Here is a 23,076-nt window from a genome sequence, read left to right on the forward strand (position 1 = left end):
GTGGAGGCGGGAGAGGAAGGGGAGGAGCGGCAGAAGGCGGGCATCAGAAGAGAGAAGTTAGAGAGAGTAGCAAAAAGAAAATGGAGGGCACCATGCGCCCCAACAAGGGCTACCCCCACACATGGTCCTGAGTCGTCGGGTTCCTCGACGGACACGTGGACGTAAGAAGACGAAGTTGTGGCAGCAAAGATTGGCGAAGGGAGGGGGAAGCCCCCGGAGCTTAGGAGTGCGGAACAGCTGTGGGACTTGGTGGACAAAAATTGTTACCAACTACTGGACGATGTGTCGGGGTAGGGATATGCATTTCTTAGTATGGACCTCTCCTTGGCATCAGTGAATGTGAGGGGAATTCGGGGCAGGGCCAAGAGAGGAGCCATACTGCATCATTTACAGACCCTGAAAATAGATGTGTACTTTCTGCAGGAGTGCCACCTACCATATTCCCTCGGTTGGGAAGAGCTGACGAAGGACTGGGATGGACGCTGTATTTGGTCGGGAATTAATGCCAACAGGAACTCGGGAGGAGCCATCCTCCTGGGTAGAAGGAACGTGGAGGTACAGGAGGCCCGAGAAGTGGTTGCGGGACGATTGCACTATGTTGACGTTACATACGACGGCACGGCGGTCCGGTTGGTCAACGTATACGCCCCCACGCGGTCCCCAGAGCGTGTGGAACTGTTGGACAATGTGGCGACCTTGCTGCTTACGCGAAGATTCCCGCCAGACAAACGGCCCAGGTTCAGATAAGGTGAAAGAGGAAAAAAATGACAGATTGGGAAGAACCAATCAGAAGGGTCCACAAAGTAGCATGGGATTGGACAAGCCCAGCCACGAACCAGTATAAAAGCCAGAGCACTGAGAGCTCCGGCTCAGTTCTCCTCACACGAAGACCGAAGCCCGGGCTGAAGAAGATAGGACCCTGGACCAAGCCTTCCAGCCCTGCTAAGGGCTGAGGCTCAGTGTTCCAGTGGTCAGGGGAGAAAAGGTCCTGGATAGGCAGGACCCTGGGTCCCAGCCTTCCAGCCCTTCTAAGGTCTGAAGCTCTGCGTGATCAGAGGTCGGGGACCAACCGAGCCAGCGGTGGGTCAGTTAGCCTCCCCTAGGTGCCAGCCGGAGGACGCTAGGTTATGCGGGTAGACTTATGTATAGTTCCCGCCAAGTCCGGAGGCTGTACCTCCTTAGGTTAGCAGGTAGGCTTGTATGTAGGTCCCGCCAAGCCCGGAGGCTGTACCTCCTCCGGTTAACGGGTAAGGGGACCATATACCCCTTGTGTGTTAGGGACCCTGTCGAAGAAAGACAATAGACAGTGTGTGCCTCAAAGGACGAGAGAGGGAGGAGGGGGAGATGTCGTCGGAGGAAGGCACATAATCTACGGGCCGACAGGGGGAAGGCCCCATCGACAATGAGTCGGTGGAAGAGCCCCCCAAACCAACGGTGACCGACTGGGCTGAGGCGGTGGAAGCGGGAGAGGAAGGGGAGGAGCGGCAGAAGGCAGGCATCAGAAGAGAAAAGTGTGAGAGAGTAACAAAAAGAAAAAGGAGGGCACCGTGCATCCCAACAAGGGCTACCCCCACACATGGTCCTGAGTCGTCGGGTTCCTCGACAGACACGTGGACGTCAGAAGACGGAGTTGTGGCGGCAAAGATTGGCCAAGAGAGGGGGAAGCCCCCGGAGCTTAGGAGTGCGGAACAGCTGTGGGACTTGGTGGACAAAAATTGTTACCAACTACTGGACGATGTGTCAGGGTAGGGATATGCATTTTTGAATATGGACCTCTCCTTGGCATCGGTGAATGTGAGGCATTATTTACGGACCCTGAAAAGAGATGTGTACTTTCTGCAGGAGTGCCACCTACCATATTCCCTCAGTCGGGAGGAGCTGACCAAGGACTGGGATGGACGCTGTTTTTGGTCGGGAATTAATGCCAACAGGAACTCGGGAGAAGCCATGCTCCTGGGTAGAAGGAACGTGGAGGTACAGGAGGCCCGAGAAGTGGTCCCGGGACGATTACACTATGTTGACGTTACATACGACGGCACAGTGGTCTGGTTGGTCAACATATACGCCCCCACGCGGTCCACGGAGCGTGTGGAACTGTTGGACAATGTGGCGACCTTGCTGCTTACGCGAAGACACGTCATCATGGGGGGCGATTTCAATTGTCCTCTCTGCTTGTCAAACATGCTGCCAGCAACCAGAGGTGAGAGTTTAGACCTCTCCTCTAGGAGGCTGGGCGCTCTGTTCAAAGATTTTGAATTGATAGACACTTTCCGGTCGGTACACCCAAAGCGGCCGGGATTTACGTGGACTAGTCGCTCGGGAACCTTGCACTCGAGAATCGACTTCCTCTTTGTCTCCGCTAAAGTTAGGAGGGAGAGTGTGGAAATTGAGCCCTTTTCTTCTTCTGACCATAGGCCGATAGCCGCGAGGCTTAGAATCCTGGATGGTCTGAGGCTGGGAAGAGGGATCTGGCAAATCAACACAGGGCTGTTGGCGTCCGAAAAAGTGACTAGGGACTTCGTCAGGCTGTACGGGGAATGGAGGAGCCTGTGGTGTTGCTTCGGCACTGCAGCCGAGTGGTGGGGAATGGTGAAGGGTCAGATTAGGACCTTTTTTCAGACCCAAAGCAGGAGAAGGAGCGTGATGATTGAGCTGCGGGGATTGAATGGGCAATTGGAAAGAGCACATAAACTGTTGGAAGTAGGTTTTCCGGTCATGGGCGAAATAAGACAACTAAAAGATGTGATCTCCACGTTGCTGGAGAAGCGTGCTGCGCAGCTTGCCTTTAGGGCACGAGTGAAGGCAGTGGAGGAGGGAGAGCGGTGTACGAGGTTCTTTTTTAAGAAATGTAGGAAGGCGGAGAATACAATCCGGGAACTAGTAAGCCCCAGTCTGGGCAGACACACACACAGAGGTGATAGTGGAGGCAGCTAGAAATTACTTCAGGGAGATATACAGGAGCAGGTCGTCCGAGGCGGAAGCACGGAGCTGCTTAATTGGCCACAGTCCCTTACGTTGTGGCAAGCTTCAGGGCCACTTCCTGGAGTCGTGGAGTTCTGTGTGGAGGCTGCTCGCCTCTGTCTCCATCGTCCCCTCCGTATCATTACCCCCTTGCTGTCTGGTGGGGTCCGGACTTTCGTCCCCCATCTGCTCCCTATCCTGTACCCCCGTGAGTGCTGCGGATCGTGTGTGCATGTTCCCCCTGCGCTGATGTTGGCCGCGGAGCGCAAGTTGCCGCCGCCGTGCGCGCGAGATAAACAGTTTAACACGTAGGCTTTCGCGACCAATATTGTTCATAATCAACGGAGATAAACAGCACAACAATGCGCAGCCGATTACGCGCTCGAGCCGCGGGGTTGGGGGTCAGGGGCCCACCACCGCGCCGCACTTACGCAAGTAACGAGCACACGCACGATCGCACAAAGCTAACAGCTTCAATGCGCACAGCGATTTCGCACACGCGAGCGGGGCACACGCCGACACAACGACTCGTCCCCTCCCGCACTCGCACGTGTACGTCAACACAAGTATCGTACAAGGACAATTCTCCTCTCACACGGCTGTGTAGGCACGCAAACACACAAAAACGCTCTCCCTCCTCCTCCTCTCGCTCCCCCCAGCCGTGCGATCACAGCACGCTCCGGCGCCGCGGCTCGCGGGTTCACCGTGTGCGGCTTGCGGGTTTTACCGTGCGCGGCTTGCACACACGCGAGCGACGCCCACGCTCGAGCGAGAGCACGTAAAACCCCCCTCTTGCGCGGCAGCGCGTTTATACAAATACACTGTGCGCTCCCCGGGCGTCAACACACACACCTCCGTACCCGCACAATCGTACAGAGACCACGGCCTTTACGCATACAACGACCACACACCTGCGAATGCAGCGCACGCTAATACCACGTGCAAAAATACCCAACAACACGGTTTTATTACTACGCTCGCGATTTTATTAGCGCTTGTTAACCAACCGAGCCACCCGTGTGTGTGTGCGGGCCAGCAAGGCGCTTCTAACCCACACTCTGGTGGCGTGCAGCCCTATTCTATGCTGCGCTCTCTGTTAAACTGCTTTCCTCTCGTCCTTACCCCGAACTAACCCTTCTCCCACGGATCCTACTCTCCGCTCTGAGGTGTTGTAAGGCGCGTAATACGATACCGTCTGTAGTCCTTGGTGGCCTTGCGGCGCTCAGATCGTCCTGCAGACAATCTAGCGGCTCGCCCGATGACTCCTTCGTCGCTGACTCCGTGTCAAAACTCCAGAAGAAGAGGCCCTCCCCTACTCTGCCCTCCGTCTTTTATACTATTCACATCAAAGGCTAGGCGCCCCCGTCCCGACCGCCTTGGTCTCTCGACCAATCCTGAGCCTAGGATTTCCCGCCCTTTTGCGATCCCGCCGGCTTTTGATCTTTCGACTAATCAGTAGCCCCGGGTCCGTCGCTCTCCTTGTCCTCGGTTACATCAATGGCTCGGCGCCTTCGCCCCCGACCGCATTGTTCTCCCGACCAATCAGGAGCCCCAGACCCGTGGCGCCCTCCGCCAACGCTGCTTTTTTTTGGCCCTGATCCTAGCTATCCGCCTTGCTGACCCGTGTTTGTGTTTGTATGCGTTTCTAACTGCGGGGCTCTCTGAGCTCGCCGTGGTCGTGCGATCTCAAATCCGCCCACGGCGCCGCAGTGTTACTTGGCCTGGGAAGGGTCCTGTCAAATTCCCTGGCCCTGAGAAACCGTGGGGTAACCCCCCGAGGGGGCCCTCGGGTGAAAACTCAGGGTAGGTGACCCGACCACGAGGCCCTACGTGGGTGCGGGTGCGTGCTTATGTGGGGGGGGTGATGGGGGGAAGTGCGGTGGGGGAAGCCGGGCGGCTCCCTGGCTCGGCAGAGCGGCCCCGTCGCTGTGGCACCACATCTGCCATGACGAGTACATTTAATAAAAGCATGTTTAAAAAAAAGTTTTTTTTAAATATTACTTATTAAATGGAGGCCACAGACTGCGCCACGGAGCTTTTAGCGGTAAACTAGGTACTGTATTTACCGGGAAATACTTCGCGCTACCTTTACCCTACTGGGTAATTCTTCCGAGCTACCTTTACCCTACCCTTTACCTTACCCCTTGGCATGTCGACACCTTTACCCTTTACCCTTTTACCCGGTAAAAAAGGTAAATTACCTTACCTTGCCGAGGCCTACTGCCCACCAGGGATTATTTGTCTGTCGTGAATATCTGCCCCACCCCCCACCTCTCTCTCCCCCCAGCTGCCCCACCCCCCAACCCCCACCTCTCTCTCCCCCCAGCTGCCCATCGCCGGTAAACAGTGTGCTTACTTCAAACATTGTCGTTTAATTGTACAAACAATTCATTTAAAACGTGATAACGAGCAATTTTAGTTTGCATATTTCTGTCGTGCACTCTGCGCAGTTCAGTGACTGTCTTGTTATATTGCAGTTTGCTTGACTGCAAAGTTTTCTGTCGCGATCGCCGACGTTCAGTGCAACCATCGGCAATGTGGAGATAGTGGAGATTGTTGCAACCATCGGCGACGTCTGGCCACAGTACGGCGGTGGGGGCCCAATAAAGGACGAGACGCCCGAAGAGCGTGCTGCCCGACTGGAGCGCGCGCGCGTCGCGTTGGCTGCCCGACGTGCCGCGCCCCAGACGCCCAAAGAGCGTGCTGCCCGACTGGAGCGCGCACGCGTCGCGTTGGCTGCCCGACGTGCCGCGCCCCAGACGCCCAAAGAGTGTGCTGCCTGACTGGAGAGTGCGCACGTCGCGAGAAGCGACGGGTCAGCGTCGATACTAAGGACGCCATGCTGGCGTCTCTGGCCGAGACCGCTCTCGCCGAGCAGGACCCTAGTGAGGAGACCGTCAGGCTCCTGGCGAAGTCGTAAAATTTCGCAAAGGATCCACGTCTGGCGCTGCTGTACTTCCACCTGTGCGCAAACCATTCCGACGCCTTTGTCTTCAACGATGAGAGCCTGCGTGGGCCTAACGGACCGGTGGTCTGCGAGCGGATCCTGCGAGCCATCGGCGCGCGGTAGGCCAGGACGACGCTGCGCACTGTCAGCGCAGTGCTGCTGCCCGCGACCCCGGCACGGGGCGCATCGCGGCGTGCGAGTCGTGCAATGAGTTTCTCTTTGAGGCCGATAAGACCATCGTCGACGCCGGCCCCATCGACCAGCTTCCCGTTGCGTTCTGTCTCACCAACGAGCAAGTCGCCGAGCAGTGCACCCTGCCGGAGCATCTTGTTGAACGGCACGTCTCCGTGCTGCACGTGAACGACGTCCGGATCTCATGCCAGACGTCAACAACATTGTCCTGTGCTCGACCTGTGCGAAGGATCCGGCCGACCACGACTTCAGCCTCTACAACGGGCACGACAATGGTCCGCGGGGGTCGTTGCCCAAACTGAACAGCACGGCGCTCAACGCGATTTTACCCGCCCGAGCCTTCAATATTGACATCCGCCGTTGCCGATCATTGCTACAACGCTGTGGGCTCTCATGAAATTGTCTTTTCCGAGATCAAGGTGCTCTGCAAACCTCCTGGCTACCATCAAAGGTTTGTACACGAAGCCATCCAAATATACAAACACAGACATAATTTCAACCGTGATGATGGGTACAAACTGAGTAATCATTGGAAAGATGTTATTAACCATGCAAAAAATATTTAACTATGCATATTTGGACCATCTTATTTGACAGACAACTGTTCTTTAGTTACTGTACAGTTTACTGATAGACAGCCAGTTTTGTTTTATCATGTTTAGCTTCTTTTTTCACACGCTGGTTTCCTGCTTTAAGTTTTACCCACCAAGCAACGTAGCAGGAGGCTGTTTCTTCCTGACCTGCTTTTATGCTTTTACCATCTACATGACAGGGGCTCGGTCCCATTAGCAGCAGCCGCACTTTAACAACTCTGGCACCCCCCCCCCCCCCTCTCAGCCGTAGCTTCAGCCGCACCAACCTTACCATAATAATAAAAAAAAAACTCCTATCCAGGGGCCTGCCCTGGCTCCTCCCCCCTCAACCAGTATATATACGGGGTCGGATCTCTTGGAATTTCTCATTTACTTGATACAGCGAGCGTGCTGTGACGGTTCCACCTGAAGACGGAGGCTTGTGTTGCCTCCGAAACGTCGTGATTTTTATTTTACTTTTATTAATTTTTATTTTTATTTTTTACCTACGTGACTTTACCGAAAAAACCCAAGAATATCTTGATAAGGGCGAACCACTCAACGGGGAACGCCATTTGTTTCCCGCAAGACGGTCCTGTCGAGGTGACCACCGTGCTGCCCCGGGTTTCCCCGGTGCAACGCCCGCAGGTGACCTTTCTCGGGCCGCGCGACGCCTGGCGGAAGGCGCAGGCTCGTTTACGCGGCATGTACATCATCGACGTCATCGGGGCGTACCAGTGGTTCGAGCTCTGGACCGGGGTCAAGCATCCGCGATTCGACGGCATTACCATCGACAATTCCCCCGAAATGCGCCAACGCCTGGACGAGGAGGGTGCCGCCATCTGCAATGACGACGCTGACGTCGCTGCAATGAATGCGCACGTCGACGATGATGACGTCAACAACGACGTGGCAAAGTCGCCGGCCAGCAGCACGAGGTACGACCTTGTTCACGCGGCGGTCTTGCCCAAACTATCTCTCCTCAGCGGCGGCATCAACCTGGCGCTGCAGGCACTGAGCGACATCATTCAACCCGACAAGAAGAATGCCGGAGATCGTGATCCCCCTCCTATCATGGTGGTTTCGCGCGGCGAAGACCTAATCATCGAGTCTTTGTTCCTTCTGGTCAAGGGATTGCCCAAGGGCTCCCTCAACAAGAAGTTCCTGCACCATCTCTTTCTCTACTACGATGGCCGGTTCGAGGACCCGCTCTTCATTGCGACCACGTTCAATCAGCTGCAGCGGCACGCATGCGTCCGGCAAACAGCGCACATAGGCGCCAAACGGGCTTCGCAGCTTCAGAAACTCGGCGAGCTGCCAATTCGTCGGCGTTCCGACAACGCCTGCTCTGGGTGAGCGACAACCCGCTGTCAGACGAGGCCAAGAAGCTGAACGCCAAGGTGTGCCGCATCATGTCCATAGTTGGATCGACTGTCCCGTTTAGCCCGTTTGAGCGCGCGGCCACGTGCCCCAAGCTGGCTGCGATGCGTCTCAGGTACGGGATCAGGAGTCATTTCCTGACGGGGTCGCCGCCCGGGTTCGAGGACCTCTCCGTCCTGCGCCTGGCCATCATGCGCGATACTCGCCAATGGAACAACGTTAACTGCCCGCTGCAGCGGACAGGTTTCACGCGCGCCGACCAGCCTGACGAGTTTGTTTCCAATGCCGGCTCGAGGATGGCGGTGACGCGTTCCCATCCTGCTCTGGGCGCAATGTCTTTCGCCAACCACATGCGCATCCTGCTCGATGACGTCGTACGGTGTCCGATGGCTGCGCATACTCGCGTCTCGCGTGACTACTTGCAGCGGGAGTGCGGCGCGTATCTCAATATTGCCGCCGTCAGCGGCATGATCGAGCCGCAGAAGGGCGGTCGGCTGCATTGGCATTTGAATACGTACAGCTCGGTCCTGACGCCGTCGCTACTGACTCGGTTGGGTTGCCGCGCCAACCGACGTTCAGATCGTCATCGGCAACATTCTCGATAGTACGGCTTGTACACACCTGGCTCATGATGTGCGCAAGAGGTACGACGGGATTGGCGCGCAAGACGGCAACGTCGCGCGCCCGCGCGCTGCCAACCTGAACGTGCCGGATGCGATGGCCGACTACAGCGAGTTCATCGCCATGGGCCAACGCAAGTCCGCCCTGTCGCAGGACCACAAACATGGATTCTCCTGCGAAAAGCCACCGAAGGGCCTGTATATGTGCCGCTTGTGCATGGTATGTGGCGTACGAGGAGCATACCTGCTATGTCGAGCGATTCCATGTATTCGAGATGACTGAGCAGCTCCGGGCCGCTGGCTGTCCGGATCATTGCTGGCGCCTCCAGGGGATGCGGGCGCTACCGCGGCGCTACCCGACGGGGACCCGCTGGACGGATGCCGACTGCGCCTTCCGCCCCATCACCGACGACATAATCGATGGCCTGACGGCACCGATTACCAAGACCGAGATCGCCGCCGATCCGGCCTGGCTCACGGAATCCACGTGCCTGACGACAAGCAATCGCGATCGGGCCGTCGTCAATGCTGCACGCGCTGTACACGTCGCCGTCGCCACGGGACGATACGTTCTGCGGTGGCGTCGGCGCCTAAAGCGCGACGTTCCCGTCTCGCTGCAGTCACTGCTCTACCAGGAGGAGGACAATCCCGAGCTGTTCGGGTACTTCGTCGCTGGCTGCCCTGCCCAGATCCTCGACAATGGCAACAGCAACGTGGTCTACAATGTCGCGAATGGTACGCTCTGCACGCTGGTATCCGTCGCGTGGGACGATGCGGACGAACGCCGCGCCACCATCGGCGCCAAACGTGCTCAAAGCGACAGCGGCGACAACGGCAACAACGGCGTCCGCCGTGTCATTGACGTGCCGACACCGCCTGACCATATCATCGTCTCCGTGCATGGGGTCGATGTGGCCGCGTCATCTCAACGTTGCCCCACGCGATGCTGACGGTGGCGTCGACGCGGTCCACATCCCGATCGGACTGATCCAACGCAAGCCGAAGACGATCCGGATCGGCAAGGTCACATTCGCCTACGAGATGCATGCGGTCGATCTGTCGTTCGCAATCACCACATGGAAATGCCAGGGCGCAACGTTCACGTACATCATCGCCCTGCTGGAGCCGAGTCGCGGGAGCCCGAATCTGCCATTCGAGTTGCTGTACGTGATGTTCAGCTGCGTGCACCCTCAAGACGTTGCGGCCGAATACACATTCGACGAAATGCCGAATGGACATTGGCAAAAACGGCATGTGGCAACCACGCGCGGGACCGCAGGCTGGCAAGCCGCTCGTCCCGCGCGGGAAACGGTCGCAACCGGAGGAGCCAGCTCCGACGCCGCAAGAGTCTGCTGTGGCGGTGAAGCGGCGACCAAACCCGCCTCCGCCCGGCGTCACTCCACCTACTTCCAACATAAACTGTTGGAAGTAGGTTTTCCGGTCATGGGCGAAATAAGACAACTAAAAGATGCGATCTCCACGTTGCTGGAGAAGCGTGCTGCGCAGCTTGCCTTTAGGGCACGAGTGAAGGCAGTGAAGGAGGGACAGCGGTGTACGAGGTTCTTTTTTAAGAAATGTAGGAAGGCGGAGAATACAATCCGGGAACTGGTAAGCCCCAGTCTGGGCAGACACACACACACAGAGGGGATAGTGGAGGCAGCTAGAAATTACTTCAGGGAGTTATACAGGAACGGGTCGTCGGAGGCGGAAGCACGGAGCTCCTTGCTGGAGGAGGTAGGAAAGGTCATGGAGGCTCCAGAAGAAACGAACAGGCAGATCCAGATGGCAGAATTAGATGAGGTGGTAGGAGGGTTACGTCGGCACAGAGCACCAGGAGAAGACGGGATACTGGCGGAATTATAAATTACCTTTTGGGATACCATCAAGTACGACATGTTGCAGATGTACAGGGAAGTCTTGAAGCAAGGCCCAGTGCCGGATTCTATGAAAAGGGGTGTGATAACCCTTATATATGAGGAAAGGGGAGCGCAGTGACCTTGGGAGGACTGAGGTTGGGGAAAGGGATTTGGCGGATGAACACGAGTCTCTTAGCAGATGATGAGAAGGTGATGAGGGTCTTTTTCAAACAGTATGAGAGATGTAAAAGCCTGCAGTGCTGCTTTGGCACTATGACAGAGTGGTGGGAAATGGTTAAGAGCCGGATCAAAGGTTTTTTTCAGGCACACAGTAAGAGAAAGAGTGTAAGGAATTATTTGTGGGGTCTGAATGATCAGTTGGATAAAGCGCATAGGTTGCTGGAATTAGGTTGGCCAGTGATGAGCGAGGTAAGGCAGCTAAGGGATAAAATCTCCTTGACGCTGGACACGGGTTAGGGCAGAGGAAGAGGGGGAACAGTGCACACGGTTCTTTTTTTTTTAAGTGCAGGAAGACAGAAAACACAATCCGAGAGATGGTCGTCAGCCCAAGCCTGGGCAGACTGACACAGACAGAAGGAATTGTAGAACCAGCACGGGAATACTATGCAGAACTATATGGAAGTAAGGCGTCGGAGGCGGAAGCCCAAGACTTCTTACTGGGGGATGTTATGCAGAAGATCAAGGCTACAGAGGAAATGAATAGGCAAGTTCAGATGTAGGAGCTGGACGAGGCAGTAAGAGGACTACGTCGGCACAAAACGCAAGGGCAGGATGGAATACCGGCTGAATTCTACATTACATTCTGGGACACCATCAAACCCGACATGCTACGTTTGTATAGAGAAATCTTGGAGTAGGGCCCAGTGCCAGAACCCATGAGGGGAGGGGTGCTAACCCTCATATATAACAGTCCCTCCAGAAAAACGCGATTATGCGATCGCATGATTCCATGCAAAATCAGCCAAAGTCCGCATATTTATGCGGGGGGCGCGTTTTTTCAAATACGCCGCACTTTCGCCGCATAAATTGCAGATTTCCGCGCGCAAAATATGCGGGCTTGCATGATTTCATAATCCCCGCATTTTCGTTGCAAAAAGTCACATATATCTTAGCAGAAAGTTGAAAAATGTTGCGTTTACTTCACACAAGCGCAGCCATTTCCCCTGTTGCCATGGGAACGTTATGAAGTGACGTCACTCATTACGCGACATCATTGAAAAGCTGCAAACCCCGCGATGCTAATGAAACCATGATGAAGCCCGCAAATCTTTCTCATTTGCCAACAAACATAAGCGCAAAAGACCGCGCAAAGCAGTTTCCCAGTGTGTTACATGACAGTGGGGGCAAATTATTTTGCACTCCGTGCAACTGCGTGTTGGACCACAGGCGGAAGGCGACGCTGGACAGTCACTTTGCAACCGACAAACATTCAAGGATGGTTAAAGCAGCAGTGGAATCAACCAAGATGAAGCAGCTCACCTACACCGAGGCGTCAACTTCCAAAACAGTTGCTAGGGCTGAAAGAATCAAGGTCAGTAGCCTATTAGATTAAAGCTTGTAAAATTATGAAAAGGCTGATAGTTAAATTGAAACAGAGAGAGGTGTGTGTGAATGAGATTTCCAAGTATGTTGTGTGTGGATGTAAGTTAACGTTAGGGTTAGATAGACTAACAGTAGTGTAATTTCCCATGCAAGATGATTGATTTTGGCATGAAAGAATTATGTTTTATTTGCAGAAACACTACTGTTCTGTGAAAGGCTAACTGTAAATGATTCCGTTTTATACAGCAGTTTTCTGTAGGTTACACTGGACTTGTGTGTGTGTGTGTAATACAGCCCAATGATACAAAAGTATTTTTCTGTTTGTAGATTTGTGAAACCTGGGTTGCCACCTGCACTGCCATCAACATCCCACTGTCTAAGACTGACCACCCTGCACTGAGGAAATTTCTGAATGAGAAAGTCATCAATGGAGGCGCCATTCCAGGGTTTCACCAGCTTCAAGATATGTACTTGGGAGCAGTATATGAGAAGGAAAAAGAGGAGCTGAAGACACTTCTTGCCAGAAAACCTCTTGCTGTGATATTTGATGAGACTCCAGATGTCGAGGGGAGATGTGTCCTGAATATCCTCCTTGCACCACTTGAGAAGGATCATTCTGGGAGGATCTTGGCCTACCTTGCAGATACTGTTTTCCTTGAGCAATGCAATCATTCCACTGTATCCATGTCTGTCGTAAGGTGCCTTCAAGAATACAGCATTAACAACGAGGATGTGATTGTGTTCGACACTGATAATGCAGCCTACATGAAGAAGGCATTCACAGCAGCTCTGCAGTCGTTGTTCCCCAACTCGATACACATCACATGCATGGCACACATAATGAATCTCATTGGCAATGCCTTCCGCAAACCTTTTGTTCAGTTGAACAGCTTCATGCTAAGTTTCTCCCAGATGTTCTTCAATGCTGGATCACGCAAGAGAAGATACCTCTGCTTCTTGTCAAACAAGCTGCCTAGAAAAAAGGCGGTCATGCCTCCAAACCCCTGTGCAACACGCTGGAACTCCTGGTTCTCTGCAGTGCAGTACCACGCACAGCACTTTGGACTGTACAAGGAGTTCATAGAGATGGAAATCGAGGTAAAAACTTCCTTCACATAATTCCTCAATACAATTAACACTTCCTTTTCTTCATCAGTTAACCCCCTTTGCACATACAAACATGAATAGTTTAGTAAGATCAAAGTAAAAAAAATAATTGCATTGAACATATTGTATGTTTGACCTAATTCCTTTCTTTCTATTTGTGTTTTTATAGGTGTGTAGCAGAAGTGCTCCACAGTCTGTGGAGAGACTCCACGAGATGCTTCAAGACCTAGCTCAGTCCCTGAATGTCCAGATCAACATCATGGCTGACAAGTGCAAACGCTTCCTAAGTCTTCTCGATATCTTCCAGAGCAGACGTCCTGTGACCACAAAGATCTGGAGGATCTGCAGGTGGTCTTTGCTGCCAACAAAGAGCTGCAGTATGAGGCGTGTGCCGAATACTTTGAAGGGTTTAACTTACCTTACACCACAAAGACACAGATCCTCTGCACAGTTGGTCAGGCATATGAAAACGCTGAAGAAAAGCTCACCAAGTACATGTCACATGGGCAGCCGGCCATTGAGTTTCTCCAGGTTAGGGTGTTTGACCCTCGCCACATTGCATTCCTAGATGACTCCGTAGCAAGCTACAAGGCCATTCCAGGTTTCACTGAAGTGCAGGGTGATGAATTTGATTCTTACTTCAAGACTCTTGGTCCAGCAGCACTCAGAGCTGCACCATTCGGCGTGGTGGATTTGGATGTGCTGGCGCCTCCAGGGGATGCGGGCGCTACCGCGGCGCTACCCGACGGGGACCCGCTGGACGGATGCCGACTGCGCCTTCCGCCCCATCACCGACGACATAATCGATGGCCTGACGGCACCGATTACCAAGACCGAGATCGCCGCCGATCCGGCCTGGCTCACGGAATCCACGTGCCTGACGACAAGCAATCGCGATCGGGCCGTCGTCAATGCTGCACGCGCTGTACACGTCGCCGTCGCCACGGGACGATACGTTCTGCGGTGGCGTCGGCGCCTAAAGCGCGACGTTCCCGTCTCGCTGCAGTCACTGCTCTACCAGGAGGAGGACAATCCCGAGCTGTTCGGGTACTTCGTCGCTGGCTGCCCTGCCCAGATCCTCGACAATGGCAACAGCAACGTCGTCTACAATGTCGCGAATGGCACGCTCTGCACGCTGGTATCCGTCGCGTGGGACGATGCGGACGAACGCCGCGCCACCATCGGCGCCAAACGTGCTCAAAACGACAGCGGCGACAACGGCGACAACGGCGTCCGCCGTGTCATTGACGTGCCGACACCGCCTGACCATATCATCGTCTCCGTGCATGGGGTCGATGTGGCCGCGTCATCTCAACGTTGCCCCACGCGATGCTGACGGTGGCGTCGACGCGGTCCACATCCCGATCGGACTGATCCAACGCAAGCCGAAGACGATCCGGATCGGCAAGGTCACATTCGCCTACGAGATGCATGCGGTCGATCTGTCGTTCGCAATCACCACATGGAAATGCCAGGGCGCAACGTTCGCGTACATCATCGCCCTGCTGGAGCCGAGTCGCGGGAGCCCGAATCTGTCATTCGAGTTGCTGTACGTGATGTTCAGCTGCGTGCACCCTCAAGACGTTGCGGCCGAATACACATTCGACGAAATGCCGAATGGACATTGGCAAAAACGGCATGTGGCAACCACGCGCGGGACCGCAGGCTGGCAAGCCGTTCGTCCCGCGCGGGAAACGGTCGCAACCGGAGGAGCCAGCTCCGACGCCGCAAGAGTCTGCTGTGGCGGTGAAGCGGCGACCAAACCCGCCTCCGCCCGGCGTCACTCCACCTACTTCCAACATAAACTGTTGGAAGTAGGTTTTCCGGTCATGGGCGAAATAAGACAACTAAAAGATGCGATCTCCACGTTGCTGGAGAAGCGTGCTGCGCAGCTTGCCTTTAGGGCACGAGTGAAGGTAGTGGAGGAGGGACAGCGGTGTACGAGGTTCTTTTTTAAGAAATGTAGGAAGGCGAAGAATACAATCCGGGAACTGGTAAGCCCCAGTCTGGGCAGACACACACACACAGAGGGGATAGTGGAGGCAGCTAGAAATTACTTCAGGGAGTTATACAGGAACGGGTCGTCGGAGGCGGAAGCACGGAGCTCCTTGCTGGAGGAGGTAGGAAAGGTCATGGAGGCTCCAGAAGAAACGAACAGGCAGATCCAGATGGCAGAATTAGATGAGGTGGTAGGAGGGTTACGTCGGCACAGAGCACCAGGAGAAGACGGGATACCGGCGGAATTATAAATTACCTTTTGGGATACCATCAAGTACGACATGTTGCAGATGTACAGGGAAGTCTTGAAGCAAGGCCCAGTGCCGGATTCTATGAAAAGGGGTGTGATAACCCTTATATATGAGGAAAGGGGAGCGCAGTGACCTTGGGAGGACTGAGGTTGGGGAAAGGGATTTGGCGGATGAACACGAGTCTCTTAGCAGATGATGAGAAGGTGATGAGGGTCTTTTTCAAACAGTATGAGGGATGTAAAAGCCTGCAGTGCTGCTTTGGCACTATGACAGAGTGGTGGGAAATGGTTAAGAGCCGGATCAAAGGTTTTTTTCAGGCACACAGTAAGAGAAAGAGTGTAAGGAATTATTTGTGGGGTCTGAATGATCAGTTGGATAAAGCGCATAGGTTGCTGGAATTAGGTTGGCCAGTGATGAGCGAGGTAAGGCAGCTAAGGGATAAAATCTCCTTGACGCTGGACACGGGTTAGGGCAGAGGAAGAGGGGGAACAGTGCACACGGTTCTTTTTTTTTATAGTGCAGGAAGACAGAAAACACAATCCGAGAGATGGTCGTCAGCCCAAGCCTGGGCAGACTGACACAGACAGAAGGAATTGTAGAACCAGCACGGGAATACTATGCAGAACTATATGGAAGTAAGGCGTCGGAGGCGGAAGCCCAAGACTTCTTACTGGGGGATGTTATGCAGAAGATCAAGGCTACAGAGGAAATGAATAGGCAAGTTCAGATGTAGGAGCTGGACGAGGCAGTAAGAGGACTACGTCGGCACAAAACGCAAGGGCAGGATGGAATACCGGCTGAATTCTACGTTACATTCTGGGACACCATCAAACCCGACATGCTACGTTTGTATAGAGAAATCTTGGAGTAGGGCCCAGTGCCAGAACCCATGAGGGGAGGGGTGCTAACCCTCATATATAACAGTCCCTCCAGAAAAACGCGATTATGCGATCGCATGATTCCATGCAAAATCAGCCAAAGTCCGCATATTTATGCGGGGGGCGCGTTTTTTCAAATACGCCGCACTTTCGCCGCATAAATTGCAGATTTCCGCGCGCAAAATATGCGGGCTTGCATGATTTCATAATCCCCGCATTTTCGTTGCAAAAAGTCACATATATCTTAGCAGAAAGTTGAAAAATGTTGCGTTTACTTCACACAAGCGCAGCCATTTCCCCTGTTGCCATGGGAACGTTATGAAGTGACGTCACTCATTACGCGACATCATTGAAAAGCTGCAAACCCCGCGATGCCAATGAAACCATGATGAAGCCCGCAAATCTTTCTCATTTGCCAACAAACATAAGCGCAAAAGACCGCGCAAAGCAGTTTCCCAGTGTGTTACATGACAGTGGGGGCAAATTATTTTGCACTCCGTGCAACTGCGTGTTGGACCACAGGCGGAAGGCGACGCTGGACAGTCACTTTGCAACCGACAAACATTCAAGGATGGTTAAAGCAGCAGTGACATCAACCAAGATGAAGCAGCTCACCTACACCGAGGCGTCAACTTCCAAAACAGTTGCTAGGGCTGAAAGAATCAAGGTCAGTAGCCTATTAGATTAAAGCTTGTAAAATTATGAAAAGGCTGATAGTTAAATTGAAACAGAGAGAGGTGTGTGTGAATGAGATTTCCAAGTATGTTGTGTGTGGATGTAAGTTAACGTTAGGGTTAGATAGACTAACAGTAGTGTAATTTCCCATGCAAGATGATTGATTTTGGCATGAAAGAATTATGTTTTATTTGCAGAAACACTACTGTTCTGTGAAAGGCTAACTGTAAATGATTCCGTTTTATACAGCAGTTTTCTGTAGGTTACACTGGACTTTGTGTGTGTGTGTGTAATACAGCCCAATGATACAAAAGTATTTTTCTGTTTGTAGATTTGTGAAACCTGGGTTGCCACCTGCACTGCCATCAACATCCCACTGTCTAAGACTGACCACCCTGCACTGAGGAAATTTCTGAATGAGAAAGTCATCAATGGCGGCGCCATTCCAGGGTTTCACCAGCTTCAAGATATGTACTTGGGAGCAGTATATGAGAAGGAAAAAGAGGAGCTGAAGACACTTCTTGCCAGAAAACCTCTTGCTGTGATATTTGATGAGACTCCAGATGTCGAGGGGAGATGTGTCCTGAATATCCTCCTTGCACCACTTGAGAAGGATCATTCTGGGAGGATCTTGGCCTACCTTGCAGATACTGTTTTCCTTGAGCAATGCAATCATTCCACTGTATCCATGTCTGTCGTAAGGTGCCTTCAAGAATACAGCATTAACAACGAGGATGTGATTGTGTTCGACACTGATAATGCAGCCTACATGAAGAAGGCATTCACAGCAGCTCTGCAGTCGTTGTTCCCCAACTCGATACACATCACATGCATGGCACACATAATGAATCTCATTGGCAATGCCTTCCGCAAACCTTTTGTTCAGTTGAACAGCTTCATGCTAAGTTTCTCCCAGATGTTCTTCAATGCTGGATCACGCAAGAGAAGATACCTCTGCTTCTTGTCAAACAAGCTGCCTAGAAAAAAGGCGGTCATGCCTCCAAACCCCTGTGCAACACGCTGGAACTCCTGGTTCTCTGCAGTGCAGTACCACGCACAGCACTTTGGACTGTACAAGGAGTTCATAGAGATGGAAATCGAGGTAAAAACTTCCTTCACATAATTCCTCAATACAATTAACACTTCCTTTTCTTCATCAGTTAACCCCCTTTGCACATACAAACATGAATAGTTTAGTAAGATCAAAGTAAAAAAAATAATTGCATTGAACATATTGTATGTTTGACCTAATTCCTTTCTTTCTATTTGTGTTTTTATAGGTGTGTAGCAGAAGTGCTCCACAGTCTGTGGAGAGACTCCACGAGATGCTTCAAGACCTAGCTCAGTCCCTGAATGTCCAGATCAACATCATGGCTGACAAGTGCAAACGCTTCCTAAGTCTTCTCGATATCTTCCAGAGCAGACGTCCTGTGACCACAAAGATCTGGAGGATCTGCAGGTGGTCTTTGCTGCCAACAAAGAGCTGCAGTATGAGGCGTGTGCCGAATACTTTGAAGGGTTTAACTTACCTTACACCACAAAGACACAGATCCTCTGCACAGTTGGTCAGGCATATGAAAACGCTGAAGAAAAGCTCACCAAGTACATGTCACATGGGCAGCCGGCCATTGAGTTTCTCCAGGTTAGGGTGTTTGACCCTCGCCACATTGCATTCCTAGATGACTCCGTAGCAAGCTACAAGGCCATTCCAGGTTTCACTGAAGTGCAGGGTGATGAATTTGATTCTTACTTCAAGACTCTTGGTCCAGCAGCACTCAGAGCTGCACCATTCGGCGTGGTGGATTTGGATGTGCTGGCGCCTCCAGGGGATGCGGGCGCTACCGCGGCGCTACCCGACGGGGACCCGCTGGACGGATGCCGACTGCGCCTTCCGCCCCATCACCGACGACATAATCGATGGCCTGACGGCACCGATTACCAAGACCGAGATCGCCGCCGATCCGGCCTGGCTCACGGAATCCACGTGCCTGACGACAAGCAATCGCGATCGGGCCGTCGTCAATGCTGCACGCGCTGTACACGTCGCCGTCGCCACGGGACGATACGTTCTGCGGTGGCGTCGGCGCCTAAAGCGCGACGTTCCCGTCTCGCTGCAGTCACTGCTCTACCAGGAGGAGGACAATCCCGAGCTGTTCGGGTACTTCGTCGCTGGCTGCCCTGCCCAGATCCTCGACAATGGCAACAGCAACGTCGTCTACAATGTCGCGAATGGCACGCTCTGCACGCTGGTATCCGTCGCGTGGGACGATGCGGACGAACGCCGCGCCACCATCGGCGCCAAACGTGCTCAAAGCGACAGCGGCGACAACGGCGACAACGGCGTCCGCCGTGTCATTGACGTGCCGACACCGCCTGACCATATCATCGTCTCCGTGCATGGGGTCGATGTGGCCGCGTCATCTCAACGTTGCCCCACGCGATGCTGACGGTGGCGTCGACGCGGTCCACATCCCGATCGGACTGATCCAACGCAAGCCGAAGACGATCCGGATCGGCAAGGTCACATTCGCCTACGAGATGCATGCGGTCGATCTGTCGTTCGCAATCACCACATGGAAATGCCAGGGCGCAACGTTCGCGTACATCATCGCCCTGCTGGAGCCGAGTCGCGGGAGCCCGAATCTGTCATTCGAGTTGCTGTACGTGATGTTCAGCTGCGTGCACCCTCAAGACGTTGCGGCCGAATACACATTCGACGAAATGCCGAATGGACATTGGCAAAAACGGCATGTGGCAACCACGCGCGGGACCGCAGGCTGGCAAGCCGCTCGTCCCGCGCGGGAAACGGTCGCAACCGGAGGAGCCAGCTCCGACGCCGCAAGAGTCTGCTGTGGCGGTGAAGCGGCGACCAAACCCGCCTCCGCCCGGCGTCACTCCACCTACTTCCAACATAAACTGTTGGAAGTAGGTTTTCCGGTCATGGGCGAAATAAGACAACTAAAAGATGCGATCTCCACGTTGCTGGAGAAGCGTGCTGCGCAGCTTGCCTTTAGGGCACGAGTGAAGGTAGTGGAGGAGGGACAGCGGTGTACGAGGTTCTTTTTTAAGAAATGTAGGAAGGCGAAGAATACAATCCGGGAACTGGTAAGCCCCAGTCTGGGCAGACACACACACACAGAGGGGATAGTGGAGGCAGCTAGAAATTACTTCAGGGAGTTATACAGGAACGGGTCGTCGGAGGCGGAAGCACGGATCTCCTTGCTGGAGGAGGTAGGAAAGGTCATGGAGGCTCCAGAAGAAACGAACAGGCAGATCCAGATGGCAGAATTAGATGACGTGGTAGGAGGGTTACGTCGGCACAGAGCACCAGGAGAAGACGGGATACCGGCGGAATTATAAATTACCTTTTGGGATACCATCAAGTACGACATGTTGCAGATGTACAGGGAAGTCTTGAAGCAAGGCCCAGTGCCGGATTCTATGAAAAGGGGTGTGATAACCCTTATATATGAGGAAAGGGGAGCGCAGTGACCTTGGGAGGACTGAGGTTGGGGAAAGGGATTTGGCGGATGAACACGAGTCTCTTAGCAGATGATGAGAAGGTGATGAGGGTCTTTTTCAAACAGTATGAGGGATGTAAAAGCCTGCAGTGCTGCTTTGGCACTATGACAGAGTGGTGGGAAATGGTTAAGAGCCGGATCAAAGGTTTTTTTCAGGCATACAGTAAGAGAAAGAGTGTAAGGAATTATTTGTGGGGTCTGAATGATCAGTTGGATAAAGCGCATAGGTTGCTGGAATTAGGTTGGCCAGTGATGAGCGAGGTAAGGCAGCTAAGGGATAAAATCTCCTTGACGCTGGACACGGGTTAGGGCAGAGGAAGAGGGGGAACAGTGCACACGGTTCTTTTTTTTTATAGTGCAGGAAGACAGAAAACACAATCCGAGAGATGGTCGTCAGCCCAAGCCTGGGCAGACTGACACAGACAGAAGGAATTGTAGAACCAGCACGGGAATACTATGCAGAACTATATGGAAGTAAGGCGTCGGAGGCGGAAGCCCAAGACTTCTTACTGGGGGATGTTATGCAGAAGATCAAGGCTACAGAGGAAATGAATAGGCAAGTTCAGATGTAGGAGCTGGACGAGGCAGTAAGAGGACTACGTCGGCACAAAACGCAAGGGCAGGATGGAATACCGGCTGAATTCTACGTTACATTCTGGGACACCATCAAACCCGACATGCTACGTTTGTATAGAGAAATCTTGGAGTAGGGCCCAGTGCCAGAACCCATGAGGGGAGGGGTGCTAACCCTCATATATAACAGTCCCTCCAGAAAAACGCGATTATGCGATCGCATGATTCCATGCAAAATCAGCCAAAGTCCGCATATTTATGCGGGGGCGCGTTTTTTCAAATACGCCGCACTTTCGCCGCATAAATTGCAGATTTCCGCGCGCAAAATATGCGGGCTTGCATGATTTCATAATCCCCGCATTTTCGTTGCAAAAAGTCACATATATCTTAGCAGAAAGTTGAAAAATGTTGCGTTTACTTCACACAAGCGCAGCCATTTCCCCTGTTGCCATGGGAACGTTATGAAGTGACGTCACTCATTACGCGACATCATTGAAAAGCTGCAAACCCCGCGATGCCAATGAAACCATGATGAAGCCCGCAAATCTTTCTCATTTGCCAACAAACATAAGCGCAAAAGACCGCGCAAAGCAGTTTCCCAGTGTGTTACATGACAGTGGGGGCAAATTATTTTGCACTCCGTGCAACTGCGTGTTGGACCACAGGCGGAAGGCGACGCTGGACAGTCACTTTGCAACCGACAAACATTCAAGGATGGTTAAAGCAGCAGTGACATCAACCAAGATGAAGCAGCTCACCTACACCGAGGCGTCAACTTCCAAAACAGTTGCTAGGGCTGAAAGAATCAAGGTCAGTAGCCTATTAGATTAAAGCTTGTAAAATTATGAAAAGGCTGATAGTTAAATTGAAACAGAGAGAGGTGTGTGTGAATGAGATTTCCAAGTATGTTGTGTGTGGATGTAAGTTAACGTTAGGGTTAGATAGACTAACAGTAGTGTAATTTCCCATGCAAGATGATTGATTTTGGCATGAAAGAATTATGTTTTATTTGCAGAAACACTACTGTTCTGTGAAAGGCTAACTGTAAATGATTCCGTTTTATACAGCAGTTTTCTGTAGGTTACACTGGACTTTGTGTGTGTGTGTGTAATACAGCCCAATGATACAAAAGTATTTTTCTGTTTGTAGATTTGTGAAACCTGGGTTGCCACCTGCACTGCCATCAACATCCCACTGTCTAAGACTGACCACCCTGCACTGAGGAAATTTCTGAATGAGAAAGTCATCAATGGCGGCGCCATTCCAGGGTTTCACCAGCTTCAAGATATGTACTTGGGAGCAGTATATGAGAAGGAAAAAGAGGAGCTGAAGACACTTCTTGCCAGAAAACCTCTTGCTGTGATATTTGATGAGACTCCAGATGTCGAGGGGAGATGTGTCCTGAATATCCTCCTTGCACCACTTGAGAAGGATCATTCTGGGAGGATCTTGGCCTACCTTGCAGATACTGTTTTCCTTGAGCAATGCAATCATTCCACTGTATCCATGTCTGTCGTAAGGTGCCTTCAAGAATACAGCATTAACAACGAGGATGTGATTGTGTTCGACACTGATAATGCAGCCTACATGAAGAAGGCATTCACAGCAGCTCTGCAGTCGTTGTTCCCCAACTCGATACACATCACATGCATGGCACACATAATGAATCTCATTGGCAATGCCTTCCGCAAACCTTTTGTTCAGTTGAACAGCTTCATGCTAAGTTTCTCCCAGATGTTCTTCAATGCTGGATCACGCAAGAGAAGATACCTCTGCTTCTTGTCAAACAAGCTGCCTAGAAAAAAGGCGGTCATGCCTCCAAACCCCTGTGCAACACGCTGGAACTCCTGGTTCTCTGCAGTGCAGTACCACGCACAGCACTTTGGACTGTACAAGGAGTTCATAGAGATGGAAATCGAGGTAAAAACTTCCTTCACATAATTCCTCAATACAATTAACACTTCCTTTTCTTCATCAGTTAA

At 52.6% G+C, this 23,076-nt stretch overlaps 1 protein-coding gene across 3 annotated transcripts in view; it reads left to right on the forward strand.

The window, feature by feature from the left end:
• LOC144723638 (uncharacterized) overlaps window positions 1-23,076 on the forward strand; it is a 36,751-nt gene that overhangs the window by 12,378 nt on the left and 1,297 nt on the right. The window contains exons 1-6 of one of the 3 annotated variants that reach the window (XM_078602521.1): window positions 8,462-12,080; window positions 12,419-13,189; window positions 13,368-16,992; window positions 17,332-18,102; window positions 18,281-21,904; window positions 22,244-23,014. In XM_078602521.1, coding sequence (XP_078458647.1) covers window positions 8,765-9,622 — 858 coding nt within the window. In that variant the 5' untranslated portion in view covers window positions 8,462-8,764 and the 3' untranslated portion in view covers window positions 9,623-12,080; window positions 12,419-13,189; window positions 13,368-16,992; ... (1 more) ...; window positions 18,281-21,904; window positions 22,244-23,014. Of the gene's footprint in view, window positions 1-8,461; window positions 12,081-12,418; window positions 13,190-13,367; window positions 16,993-17,331; window positions 18,103-18,280; window positions 21,905-22,243; window positions 23,015-23,076 lie in introns of those variants that run through there. The other 2 variants (XM_078602522.1, XR_013586245.1) reach the window with 2 other exon arrangements.

Source organism: Lampetra planeri, chromosome 18 (assembly GCF_965212315.1).
Source record: "Lampetra planeri chromosome 18, kcLamPlan1.2.h2, whole genome shotgun sequence".
NCBI classification, from domain to species: Eukaryota; Metazoa; Chordata; class Hyperoartia; order Petromyzontiformes; family Petromyzontidae; genus Lampetra; species Lampetra planeri.